Source organism: Agelaius tricolor, unplaced genomic scaffold (genome assembly GCF_023055355.1).
Source record: "Agelaius tricolor isolate 1412-34295 unplaced genomic scaffold, bAgeTri1.0.p SCAF_12, whole genome shotgun sequence".
In the NCBI taxonomy this organism is placed as follows: domain Eukaryota; kingdom Metazoa; phylum Chordata; class Aves; order Passeriformes; family Icteridae; genus Agelaius; species Agelaius tricolor.
The window spans coordinates 9,317,510-9,331,843 of NW_027269272.1; the positions used below are offsets into that span (position 1 = coordinate 9,317,510).

The 14,334-nt window shown below is 37.3% G+C and overlaps 1 protein-coding gene across 1 annotated transcript in view; it reads right to left on the reverse strand.

The window, feature by feature from the left end:
- The window catches only part of FARSB (phenylalanyl-tRNA synthetase subunit beta), a 35,134-nt gene that overhangs the window by 13,321 nt on the left and 7,479 nt on the right, over positions 1-14,334 (reverse strand). Inside the window, exons 9-16 of the mRNA XM_071437479.1 lie at positions 13,675-13,736; positions 13,528-13,579; positions 11,924-11,985; positions 11,302-11,509; positions 10,798-10,878; positions 7,761-7,853; positions 6,808-6,925; positions 1,500-1,652 (exon numbers count right to left, since the gene is read on the reverse strand). Coding sequence (XP_071293580.1) covers positions 1,500-1,652; positions 6,808-6,925; positions 7,761-7,853; positions 10,798-10,878; positions 11,302-11,509; positions 11,924-11,985; positions 13,528-13,579; positions 13,675-13,736 — 829 coding nt within the window. The remainder of the gene's footprint in view (positions 1-1,499; positions 1,653-6,807; positions 6,926-7,760; positions 7,854-10,797; positions 10,879-11,301; positions 11,510-11,923; positions 11,986-13,527; positions 13,580-13,674; positions 13,737-14,334) is intronic.

Sequence of the window (14,334 nt, forward strand, 5' to 3'; positions counted from 1 at the left end):
GGATTATTTTTGAGGACTTTTTCCAGTTTCTTGACATCAGCTGTCATGTTACAACACAAAATATAGAACATTTGTAAATATTTTTCAGTACTAAAGTAAACTCTTGGTATGTCTATTCAAAAACCAGCTACAGAAGAGTTTTGAACAGGAGTAGAACATTTCAGTTTGACTTCAATGGCAGCTGAGTACCCAGCTCCCAGAGGCTCTTCCTAACTCCTCACTACCACACCCCCCTTCCAAACAAGAGGCTTTGCTATTACATGACAGAATTAGAACCACAAGTATAATTGTATTAAACATTCTTCAGGTCAACCTGGGCATCCTATTAACAATATTCTAACAAGCCCATTGAGAGTTTGCCTAAAAATACTGAGCAAAGCAGTACTGTCTCAAAAAAAGCATCAATATGTCTGACACAAGTGTGCACTCAAGTGCCAGAAGACCACTTAGCTCAAATGTTCTGTTTGGCATCTTGGCAGCACACTGCAGAACAGGGAGACCCCTAACAAGCTTCCATTAAAGTTCTCTGAACAGCAGAGTTGGGTCAGGCTGCCAGGGCCCCTGTGTCAGTGCCACTGTTCCAGAAGTGCAGAATGGAGGCAGCACTCCTTCAAGCTGAGTCAGTTTGAGTCAGTGTCTCATCTCTGAGCAGCACTGCATGACATGTAAATAGAATCATAGCTGCCATCCCTGCAGCTGTGCTTTTCTATTCTGGATTTTCTACGCTGTTATTTTAGGTAGCAGAATAGATGAGTTGCTGGTGCTGCTCTCTTCCATCAACCTGTATTTTTGCAATGAAGGAATCAGGTCAGCCTGCTTGCTTTCTCTCTTACATGTACAGGCACATACACAGGAGATTCTGCATTTAAGGATGTTATTTTTAATTCATGTGCAGCTCACCCTGTATGGAGAAGGAAGAGGGCTGTTATACAACTATCTAAGCAGCAGGGTCAGTCTCTAAGACAGCAGCTCTTTGAATCAAAGATATATAAGGCATATGTCTTCACATGAATGTATAAGTAAAAGGTACCTATAAAAAAAAAGCTATAGATAAAGCTAGAAACCAAAAGATGAAGTGCAAGAAGTTGCCTTTTCCAGGCTCTGTTAGCCAAGGAGGATACAGTGGGTGTCTGGCATGTGCATCAGGTCAGTGAATTCCTATGTACCCTGTTGCCATCAGCAGATTAAATCATGATAAACAGCCCATGAAGCTCAGGGCATATGCTTTATTATAAATTCCCTTGAAAAGCTGTGAACTCACAAACTACATTAATCTACTCAGGGCAGCTCCCACAAAGACAACAATCCCATTTACCATCAGTGAATGCAGACAATGCCTTTTCACTATCATTCCACCATGCTGCAGTATGACAGCACATATAATGATATTAATCCTTAGTCTCTATGCTGACAAGAACCAAAAATTCTCCTCAGGTTCTAGGGGAACATTTAAGTTCCACAACAACCTCAGCTGTACACTGTAGCTCTTTCTTCCTTACCTTCAGCTGCCTTGATGGTGTAGCCATTCTCTTCATTTGGTGGTACTTCCAGGACCTGCATGACTCTGTCCAGCAAACCATGGATGATCTCAAAGCCTGGGCTTTTGTTGTAATAAATAGCACATAAATGTCTGTAGTTTCTTGCCCCTACATCTGCAGAAGAAGGAAGCAATTATGTTACCTGGGAAACTTTATCACACTTCTAACTAACCTTGCCTTTTGTATCACTTTTCTTCTTCTGTCCTGTGAGGCACTTGTGGCTGAAAGGAGAAATAACTATGTAAAATGGCTTCTCTCACAGACTGCAATGTAGCCTGAGGAAATACTGGAATTTCTTTAACCCAGTCAGAATGTAAAGAAAGATTTCAAGTACCCTATGCCTTGAGCAGCAAAGAGGGTTGCTATATACAAGGATCTTGTATGCAATGACAGGTACCAAGTGTAAAGCTAAGTGTTAAAGAAATTTAAAATAGACAAGCCAAAATGTAAATACCCAGCAGGCATGGAGAAGCTTGTGGTGCTGGTGGGAAAGCTAAATATTTATAGAACTCAGCTGTAGGACAAGTACCAGCACAAAACAACCTGCCCCCAACCTGAAATGAGTGTAATAATGTTAGCATGGTGATCTGTGAAAAGATCTTAATTCACAGAGGTTCCCAAATCACAACTGATGCTTTCTGGGATCATTTTGGACATCTCTGCAACCAAGTGATGATGAAAAATGTGCTGCACTGCACAAACCCAAGACAGTGACATAAGTATCTCCCACTTGGGACAAATCCATGAGTCAAACCCCTGCCTTAGGCCTTCTGACATTATTGATTTCAGCAGAATGTTTCCCTTTTTTTTTTTAATTTTCAGAGTAAGTATGTAGGAGCATGTTGTTACACTTGTACCCTGAGGCTACCCCACTGCAATGCACGCTGTCTGGGATTAGTGGGGCTTCTGAGGCTTTACTAATCATGGCTTTCAGCATTTGGATCAAGTCAACAAGAACCAAGCTCAAAGAAACAAGAAAAAGAATGGCTTTTTCAGGCAGCATACAGTTAAGCAGTGAAATATCTTCAGCACAGGCTTTTGTGGATGCCAGGAGTTTGCACAGCTCTGAGGAGGCAGATGGAGTCCATAGCTGATAAATCCACTGCTTCTTACTACAAAGAATCGCATTTATGCTGGGAAATCCCTGAGCTACTCCTGGCCATAGGGCAGGGGAGCCCTCTGGCAGCATTACCCTCCTCTGCCTCAGAAGCTTTCCTGCTTCTGCCCTGACAAGCTGGAGGTACAGTCAGGGCATTAACCTACCACATGAGAAATTAGAGATTAAATGAAATTTACATCTTGTTTATTTGCTCCAACTAAACATTTAGTGCCAAAAAAAATCAGGAACTAAACAGGAAAAGATTTATTGAGTGACCAGAAATAGGTTAAAACACAGGAGCAGAGCCTAAACACAAGATGAAAGCTCAGCCTTTTTGAGGCAGGAATCATTCAAAATTTTTAGGGCAGCTACTCAGTACCACAGCTGCAAGTTCTCTCATCAGCCACTGAAAGCTGAACTTACAGTGGCAGTAAGTCTCCAATTTGTCACTCCATGTTTTTTTCCTGTCATTATAATAATGTGCAGTGTTAAATATTGCTGGAGAATCCAATCCTGAAGTTACAATGGCAACACAGGAAAGTAAAGGCTACAGGGGGTAAATATCAATAAATGCAGTGTCTGGTTTTGGGTCTGAGCACTCTGGCTGCTCTCTCTGTGTGTCACTTGTGTCTCTGTTTCCCAGCCCTAAGATACCAACAAGTAGTGCTGTCATAGATGGTCAACCATTTATCTTCATGTTATACATGGCAACAGAATAGAAAAATATGATTTTTCCTTCCCTAAGACAGCATGTTCTTTGGACTAGAGATTCAGTAGAATGGTTTCTTTATTTTATGAGTAATTATAGTAGCAGATGTTGTGACAACTATCTGAATTTTAATTTCGTTATGATTAAGATAATCAGTGGTGGCTTCAGACCAGAGTTCTTAACTAAAGCATCAGAAATAAACATACACAACATTTTTTATACCTCATGTTTTCAATTTTAGGAGTATTTGGTAAAGGAAAGGTTGTTTTTTTCAAGTGTTATGAAATTTACTCCTTTACAGAGTTCTATCACAACAGAGGAAGTTCATTCACCACAAGTGATAGGAAGGAAAAAAGATACTGGGATTTGTAGGCAAAAGCTGGCAGATGTTAGAAATGCTTCAGTTCTTTATAAGTCACTTAAGAGCTCTCATGTCATGCCATGAAACATTTCTATTTTTCAAGTGAGCTTGCCAAGTATGTCAACCCAAATTATACATAAATATATATATATGTGTGTATATATTTCTGAGACTTCAAAGCACTTCCTGGGGATGCTGCTGGAAAACAATCCAAAGGATGGGCAGCTGCTTAGGAATATGTGAGCCAGAAGAGTGCAGAGCAAGATAAAGCCCTGTTGTACACTGCTCCCTTGAAAATTAGAGCTGCTTCAGAGAAATGACCTGGTGATCTGAAAGGGGACACCTGCTCATGCAAACTTGTCTTTTAGCCTCCCAAACTATTTTCTGCAGAAAACCAACACTTCCAGACAGTTGGAAATATGTTTCAAAAGGTGGCAGCAGCTGTATTCACAGATGATGTAAATTGTGCCAAATGTGTGCTACCATAAGCTTGCCAGATTCTCCAAGATCATTGGTCAGAGATGATTTTCTAATGGATTAATTTCTTTTGTTGTGGTGAGAAAAAGGGTATTCTCTCTTAGGCCTGGTGGTAAAGGTGCTGATTTATACCCTAACCTAGTGTAACCATCCTACAGAAGTGATTACCTGCTGCTACAAATTACCCACACAAATGCTGTGCAACATATTCAAAATCAGCACATTTCCTTCTGCCCTGAGAAAAACCATTTTTGCTCAAATTTGGTTCCATTCAGTTATATTAAATCTGTCACATTTTGCTAATTTAATACATCAAAACTTTCTGTGAGATAAGTCTGAAGAGAATTATGTTCAGTTCACCTTGGTAAGCACAAGTTCTGTGTACTTTATGAAAACCCAGAGTGTTTAAAAGAGCTGGTTCATTCACACCTGGATCACTGCAAGATGCCATTTCAAATACAGTTCATTTCAGTGCTCTTTTGACCCATACTTTTGAAATTATTAATTGGGAATTCTGCATGCCAAAATCATGAAATAATAAAATTAAATTAAGTCAGTCTGATGACATAAGCCTTGTGCAAGAAATCTCATTCCATATGTGAGAGGACAACCTCACATTTTCAATGTTTGCCTTTCTCCACCACCCCCTCCCCACCTCCAAACTTTTTATTAGGCAAGTTTAATTTTGGGAGACAATTTGGGGAAGACAGTAGTGATTCTAAACACAAGATTAAAACCCATTTCAGATACTGCTCACAGTCTGCAAGGGCTCAGTCCATGAGAGGGCTGCCCAAGAGCAGACAGCACAAAGCTGCTGTCTCAGAAGTCTTTGTCTGTTGCAATGATTCCCATCAAAATTAAGTACACCATAAAATCATTCTTTATAAAACTGTTAAGCAGCCATCTACATAAATGAAAGCTTTCAAGAGGTGCACTTGACAAACCTGAAATAAAATTAGTAATAATTTAACTCATAAACTTTATAATGCCAGACTAAATGTGCTCCTTAGTCCAAGATAAACAGCCCCACTCTTGGTTCTAAAGAAAGCTGATGCCATTCTGCCATCTGTCCCACGTTTTTTGCATTCTAGCTAACTGCATGCCCAACAAGGAATGAGCTGCACCACCAAACTGTCTGTATTTAATAAAAAAGAGCCTACGTGGTTTGCTAAAGCTGCTTGTTTTGCTTGGCAAGGCTCTTTTTTCCTTCAAAAAGGAAAAAAGGTAATCTACCAATTAAATTCATCACCAAAGCAATTTACTTGCCTTTTTGTTTAGGCCTTATATAAAACTTTGGTTTGCAGATTCCAGATACTTTAAACACCAGCAGTAAAATCTGAAAACAGATAATGAAACAACAGAACCATTGCTACTACTGAATTTAAAGTAATGTCAGCCTTTTTACTGAGGCAAAACTTCATTTAACTCCTCCCAAAAGCTGTAGCTTGGGCACTCCTTTTCTCTCAATATACCATAGATAAAGACATGAATCAGTAAAATTTAGGCAAATTTTTAACATTTAAAAATCTGTTTTTACAGTTCATTTTATTTGATATATTTTTCCAGATAAAGGTAATTTGAAATTTTGAGCATACACAGTGAAATCAGTGCAAAGAGGCCCCAAAACACAGGAAGGATTTCACTGAAGCTTTTGGAAAGTGAACCAGCTGCTTTGCCTGTTTCACTTACAACAATTAAGGCTATATAGCTTAGGGCAGCCATGCTTTCTTAGCATAGCTGGATGAAGTGGAAAGATAAGGATAATAATTTTATTAATGAGAGAGGAAATTTTATACTGTGGAGCTTTTTATTTATGGATACAGTTTTTTACACAGACTTTTCCATTCTCTATCCTGTATCTCTGCTACCAATCTTATTCTTCCTATCAGTTATCAGCTTCTCAGAAAATAATTTGGGAGAACAAATACAAGCAATCACATTTAAAAATGATGGAAAAAGGATTCATGTTGAGACACACTGACCCCAAAATCTTCCTCTGAATAACTGCTCTCTATAGAATCTGCCTATAAATAAAACCTGCTCTTCCCAGGCTTGAGACATTCTGCTTTCCAGCTGGCACAGCCCTGCACATGACTGAGACTGCAGTGGCCTAAGCAGGCTCTAGAACTGTAACAGCAAAATGCCTTTGGTATTTCTGCTTTCCAGGGTTTGTGCCACTTGCAAGCACTGCCAGCAGGTTCTCTCATGAATACATCCCTGATAAAAATATCAATTATGTTCCTGATAAGAATATGAAGGAGCACTAGATTAAAAGCAACAAAAATTTAGAGCAGATTATTTTTTAGTCTTGTTTATGCTTGCAGTTTTTCAGTATCTGTGACAGATTTTAATGAATATTTAGATGCCTAAAAGCAGTTTGCAGTGTATCTCCTTGTACTTTTGAGAGAGCATCTAAAATGAACAGTGTTTCCAGCCACTCTAAAATCCAGCCTGTAAAACAAGCTCTTAAATCTTGTGCTGTGCACATTAACACAAAATCCCATTGTAGTTATTATTATGGAAATGCCTATTTTAAAGGAAATAGAGATTACCTTTACTATTATCATTTGGTATGTAAATGTATTTCCATTATCAAAGATTTTGAGGAGCCTTCTCTTCTTACCTGTATTAGGATCTTTTACTACAATGTCAGAAATCTCAAAGAGTTTGAGAGGCAAGGGCATCTTTCTGTTGGCAGCAATAGTTTTCAGCAGCCCAGGAAGGAGGGTTGTACGTGCCACCTGCAGGACAAACAGAGATGCTGCAAGTCAAATACCTTCCAAAATACCTGGTTTTCTTCTTTGTTGTTTTGTCCATTCATAACAAGAATTTAATTTAAAAGTAGTCAAGTGGAAATACTGCCTTTATCTCTTCTGTTTAAGCAACTTTCATTTAGAAGTTTTAAACATGGAAATGTACATTCTCTCCATATTTTATATACTGCATTTTCTCAAAGAGTTTATGTGTGAGCTTAAGAACTGGTACCATTTCACAGGTGGCTGAGTTGCAGTGCAGCATAGAAAAAAATACAGAAAATAAAAAAAATTTCCATACATTTACTCTCACTTTTACAAAAGGCAAATTCTAAATTTGCTCTAGCTAAGATCAAATGATCTAGAAAGAAGTATTAAAATACTTCAAGAGCATCACAGAATTAAAAAAACCAAACCAAGAGTAATAATAATGATCAATATTTAAAAAAACCCCAAATGTTTCCTACCCAAAGCTCAGGATGTTTAGAGACTGCCAAGTCTAACAGTTCCTTCTATGCTGAATAGGGTTTCTAGATAAAGGAGCTGATCAATCATCTGGGATTTTCTGAATAAGACTGCCCAGTTTTGCCACATTCTGCCACACAGGGCATGGTACTTTGCTTTCTTGAAAATCTTCACACTGGAAGAGAGATTTCTCAGTGCAGTAACAGAAGATGACACATTCAGCACATAAATATACACAAGCCCTTTAATGCAGGATATGCAGCTTATAGTTTATAAATTTTATTTCCTCTAAGTTCCTTTCTCTCCTTTTTAAATATAGAACCCATGACAGTATTGCTCTGAGTGTAAATGATGTCACCTGAAATTCTGCTGTTTTGGGGTTTGCGATGCGCACGGCATTTGTGGCAGAGATATCTGTGAGAAGTTTATCTGCAATATCTTCTTGAGAACACTGAAAATGAGACAAAAACATATCAAGGTCAAGTAGTTAAAATAGACAGTAAGGCAATGATGAAATTTGATCTCAAGAATGAACAATAGAATTGTAGCACTGCCCCATAATATAGCCTCTCACATGTAACACTCGTAATACAAATTAAGCCTCAGTCTTAAACCAGTTTGCCTACTTAGTCTTATTTATAAATGTTAATTACTAAATAAAATTAAGCTGGGTTAAAAAAAAAAAAAAAGCAAGTGTTTATTTGAAGCAAGGCTTCTGTCATGGATTGTTGTAATTTATTTTAAAAACAGGCTCAGATTCTGCAGCCTGACTTGCAGTGGGTGAAGTACTTTATTCTGAAAATAGCACTTGTAGAGTGACTGGTATCTGTTCTTTCACACAAAGTAAAACAATCCCTTGAGGAGATTTTACTTTACTTAGATACTGTACAGTACTGTCTATGAAAAACACCTCAATTTTCAGAGCTGTGTATAAGATTCTTGTAGTTTGTTCAATTTTTTGGGTTGAAGTGTTTTTAAAGCCTGTATTCTAAAGGTGTGGTTTTAAGATGGTAAGTAAAACAATATCCATTCACTTTATCAGGCTCAGCCCATGTCTGTGCACATACTGCAATAGATGCTACTTCTAAGATCCACACTTCAGATTTCCAGAATTTATAGCTTTATTAGAGTAATAAAGAAACAGTAGCAGACTAGGCATGTAATTGAGGATTTGCTTGTGTACTGCAGTCTCCTAGAAGTGTTCCCTTTGCACTGGCAGCACTCACAAAGTGTGTTGATAGACCAACTGTGAGAAAAATGAGCAGATGATACCATCTGAAAAAGTGGATTATTGAATAATCATTTTTTAAAAATCCCAAATAACACAAGGAATGCTGAATTTAGGAGGAGAGAACTGTGTTAAACAGTTTTCAGATGTGTACCTAAACTACAGCATGTTACTGTGATTTAACTACATGGATTCTGGCTAAACTGGAGCTCCTCACAGAAGGCAACATTATTGTGTACAAGTGTAACTTGGGGCTCTATCCAAGAAATAGACTGAGTGCACAAATACATAAGCAGTGTTTGTCATATAACATTGGGGTACAGAATGTTGTAGCATAAATTCTATCAAAGTCATAAGCCTCACTTAATAAAGTGTCACTCAGACTGTGAGTTTTATCCTGCCACAGCAGAAATACAAATAGGAAATGTGATACCATGACACACTGCATGACCTTCAAAAATTCTGCTGTTGCAATTCATGAAGGTTCTCAGTTGTAGCAACATAATGTATTAAATATTCCAGACATGTTACCTTTTTGGTGCTGAAAAAATGAACTATGTGTTCTAAGAATCAAGCAAGAGTGCAGCACTCAAAAATGAATAATGAATTAAGAAATATTAATTTTGGATAATTATATTAATGAATAAAGAAAAACTTTAAAAACTGACTATACATACTGTTGCCTCAACATGGCAGTAACCACAGGCCTGAATACCTCTGTCAGATATTAGCACTGCAGCACAATACTACTTATTGTCCTGGTTACTTAAATGAGTTAATAACCAAATATTAAAACTGGAATATATTTTTCAGAATGAGATCAAATTTTGCTTTTCAAGCTCTGTGAAATCTGAAGGTGTTAAAATTTTATTCAGTCCATTCAAATTAGCAAATCTGGTTGCAATACCTGAATCTTTCAAATGCCAGAAGTCTTTTTAGGAGCCTGAAGTGCTGCATCTTAAAATATTTGAGTAGATTAGTAAAAAATAATCTGTGAGTAAGCCACTCTCTCTTATCTTAAGAGGTTGTGTACTTTCAAGGATTTATACCTCTGACCATCTAGTAAGTTTTAGGATCAGGAAGAAGTTGAGAAGTTCCACAGAGATTTTAACAGAATATGTGATGGAGCTCCCCATATGGTAAAATGTGCACAAACTGGACATTTAGGCAAAGGCTTTGATCTTGCAACAAAAAGGATTTTTAAAAATGTATATTATATTTTCAATAGCTGCCTATGCCAGTCTCCATATGGGGATAGTTACCACATACATTTGGAGGGCATAGGAGGATATTTAACATCTTTGTTTTTAATAGCAGATCAGGTGCTCTGATCCAGTTCACAGCTAAGGGGCATGAGCAAGTGGCCATGACAAAGATGTTGTTTCCTACTGTACATTCTGGTTTAGCACATTATCCTGCTGTATAATTTCCATAGTACAAATTATGGCATCAATTAGTACCAGAGTGGCACTTGCTGCTGCAGAGTCCTAATTCTTGGTCAAAGACTACTGGCATGGCTGTAACAAAGAATACCTAAAACCAGTGATAACAATGTTATATTTTTTATCTATGTACCATATATCAATTTGTTATCTTTATTCAAAACCATACCCGTGGTAAAATTTACAAAGGATGTCCCCCTAGTGTCTGTATATTGTAACTTTTTTATGAGTATTCTTAAAATAAGCTCTTTGCAGACTGAATGCAAAAGAATCGTGGGCAAGTGACAATACTAAAGAGAAATATAGAAACAGGTAAATCTCAATACTATAGGAATACCCACCAGAAAGTACTAAATTTTCGTGTTGTTTTTCCAGATTATTGAATTAGGATGAATTTCACATCTGGTGACCAAAGTCTTGAGAGAGATTTGCTGTCTTACAATTTCATCCTATCAAGTTAAACTAAAACCAGTCCTTCAGCAGCTATTTCCCTCTCTATACTTAGAACCACATTAACAGTGACTCATTTAATTTCTCTGACCTACAAACTCACCAAATATTATACTGTGATTCCAAAGCCCTAGTAAACAATCAACTGCCAAAACAGCACTGGATGATACTGATACATTTATACAATAACATATCCTCAGACCTCCCTCTCCAGTTCTGATTGCATCACTGTTCAAACATGCAATTAAGAAAAATATGAAATCAATGTAATGTACCAGGGCAAAAGTGAGTGCTTCAGTGAATCCAGCAGCTGCCAAGTCCAGCCTCAGAAGTTCTGCAAGCTTATTGAGGGGGAGCTAAAATGAAACAAAACAGTTTTCAGCTTCCATCTAAAAGCATTTTGCTATTCTTTCCCGAGGTGATTCTGCCTGTTACGTGATGGTGAATTCACTAGGGAGGGACTATGTTTGTGTGCTTAAAATTTTTGAAAGCATTAGCCAGCTGCCTTTAGGCTTGCCTGAGGAAATGAATCTCCCAATTAGAGATTTAATACGGGTTCTCTACTTAAACCCTGTCTTTTTTCAAGTACCAGCAACCACTGGTCTTAGACTTATTCAAATCAGCGGGGCATCTGTTTTGTATCCCATCCATGGTAAATACTTCTCAAGGCAAAGCATGTCAAAATATTTAATTCCTAGGTTCTGTTTTCCCCAAAGCCCTTCTGGCATGCAGCAGTCATTTACTGACAACAGAGCATTTATTTGAAGGAGCAATCTTACTTGATTAGCTATGGTGTACGTTTTCGGGATCTGCATCTGAATGTTGTTATAACCATAAGCTATTGCTGCATCTTCTACGATATCACAGGCATGGATAATGTCTGCTCTGGTAGGAGGGATTTCAACCTCTAGCTGGTTCCCATTCCCTGTGACGTGGGACTTCAAACACATCCTAGTCAGCAGCTTTGCCAGGCTCGATGGAGTTTCACTGAAACAAAACAAGAGAGTGGTAATTTATGGATTTTGCCATGTATTGACTGGTTTTGTAAAGGAATCAATGTTTTCTCTGCATTGCCTCATATCCTGAACAATCTCTAAGTGCTGTATGGACTGTACACAGACTTAGCATTCAAACAGAACCAGCTCAGATTCTCACTCATGAGATGGTCATTTTCCTTTACTTAATAACAGTCGTGGGAAGCCATAAAGAATCCTTCACTTTCTCTGAAAGCAGGGAACTCTGTTACAGAGTCGATCTAATTACCCAAGATAACCCCTGAAGTTTTGATAAATTTAAAAAAATCACAAAGTCTAAACATTTTTAAAACAATGCAATAATCAATGTCTTCTAGTACCTTTGTCATGGTTAATAAAAACTATGTTTTAATTTGCAGTAACACACCTGATTCCTACTTTCTTGTTAATGTATTCAGGTTTCACCTTCTCTGTTCGATAAGCCAGCTCCTAAAAAGAAAGAAAAAGATTTTAATATACATATACAGTGCCTGCCATTTCTACCTAAGAGGATTCAATCTCAGTAATCTAGCTTCTAAATGCCATACTAAAATGACACCCACAGAAGACAAATATGGAATATTAGGCTATATTTAGCATTCTAAAGTGAACAGGATTGTTGAAAATATACTCCAGTATGTGATGCAAAAGCTGTTCTTGGTTAAGCTGGAAGGGTGAATGCAGCATGAAATCCCCGTTATTGAAACTTCCGATAATTTCTGATATATGCAAGTAACAGAGTCACTGAAAGTTTCTGGTGAGTTTCTGGTGAGTTCATCCTAAGTCAAAGCCCTAAAGCACAGAATGGTCATGCATGAGATCTCATGGTCTTGTACAGATCAAATGACTTTTAAGAGGAAAAGGAAGGAAAACTTTCTATTTCTTTATTGGCACACAAATACCTACCAGTATTTTACTTAGCAAGTGTGCAGTGTTTAAGGAACATATTTTATATGTACTTATGTCTTTCATGTTTTTCTAAACTTCTTGATATACAAATATAGCATCTGAATTCTTGGTTGTTTTTTTTTTTTCCTCTATCTTATCTAGGGAAGCTGCTTTTGTTACTGAAGAGATTTCTGTTTTGTTGGATATCTTTTCAGGATTCTACATCTTTCCTCAGGTGATTTAAAACTGACATTGTGAAAAGAAAAAGCTAAAATGACACTAGAAAACCTCTCAGCAAAAATAAGTTTCTTTCCCTCTAAACAGTTTGTACTCCCTTGGTGTATCTGATTTTATGAACTCAACCAGAGTTCCTAACTCAGAGTTCACAGTTCATAACCAGAGTTCAACTCTGTCTTCAGTTACTTTCAGGAAACAGGAGGAATTGCTTTCTTTATACTTATTAAGAGAATACAAATGTAAGACTCTATTACTGTGAACAGATCTGTCTGGGGCTCTGAACTGAACTTGAAGTCAACATTCTGCCTTTTAGACTTTTACATAGTTGGTGTTTGTGAAGTGAGAGCCTGAAAAATGCAGCGTTACAAGGTTATTTCAACTGAAGGGCATTAAAGCTTCCAGATCTGATAAGTACATTATGCTGAGGCTGATTTCAGTTGTCCATAGGCTCAAGGCTGAAGGACTTCTTCCTGCATTCATTTTTCCTGATTTGGAACATGTAGGTTTTAAAAGCTTTAGACACAGATGATGACCTTTGATTGCAATCTTTACTTGTTCCTGAAAAAGTTCCTATCACAGACATGCTACACCATAATAGTGGTTTTTTAACCTCATCACAATTCAATGGAGCTTCAAAATGACTTTCCTTGACAAGGAGAAGCTGGAGCTGGAGTTTTTTGTGGGGTTAGAGGAGGTTCTGACTCATTAATATAGAGAAAGTGCTAATCTGGATTTTCAACCTATACCTCAGAACCAGCAGATGCTGCCACTGCAGGAAAAAAAAACCAACATCACTGTTCCCAGACTCTGTGTAAATCAAATCAAGCCCTCTCCCTAAGGACAGAGATATCCTCATGCTGTGCTTACCGGATAGATGTGGGTCTTCCCATTGGGATAAACCACTTCTACTGCTTCAACACTGAGAGAGACAGAAAAATATAAGTAAAACTGTTTTTAACACATGGCCCAAATGTGGAGATTTACATGTATGTGGCCCTGGAGATTTATACTCACGTGAATGGCTTCTCACAATATTCACTGAACATCGTGACTATAATATCAAGAACGATTTTTGCCTAAAAAACAAACATAATAATCACATTGAAATCTGTCATCTACTTGTGTTGAAGTAGACAAAATATCAAGACAAGAAACAGGGAAAATATCTGATTATACACCCTCTTCATTCTATTTTAATTTCCTAACCTAGAATATTAGACTGAATTTTTAAAAAATTTTCCTTCTGATGCAGACATTTGTGCAAAAGCTTGAAAATCTGGTTTTCAAGGTTCTGAAGCCTTTGTGTATCTTTTCTAAACTCTGCTCTTTAGAAACACAGGGTTTTTATTACCATTTGGAACTGGGTCTTCCTAACCTAATTAGTAATTTTACTGAAGTTCAAGTAAGAATGGAGAGGCTGAAGGACTGCATTGTTTAGCAACACATTATCAAATAACCTCGTTTGCAAAATTTTTTTGTTTTACAGTTAATATTTTAAGACATTAGTATAATGAAATGTAATAATGAGATTCAGATGAAATTCTCAATCCACAAAGAGGTTTTTTTTGATGCCTGACAGTGTAATTTCCATTCATCCTTCATGTCCTAAAAGGACAACATTGTATTTATTTTTACTATCAAGACAAGCAGTAGCAAGAAATGGTTATTTATTAG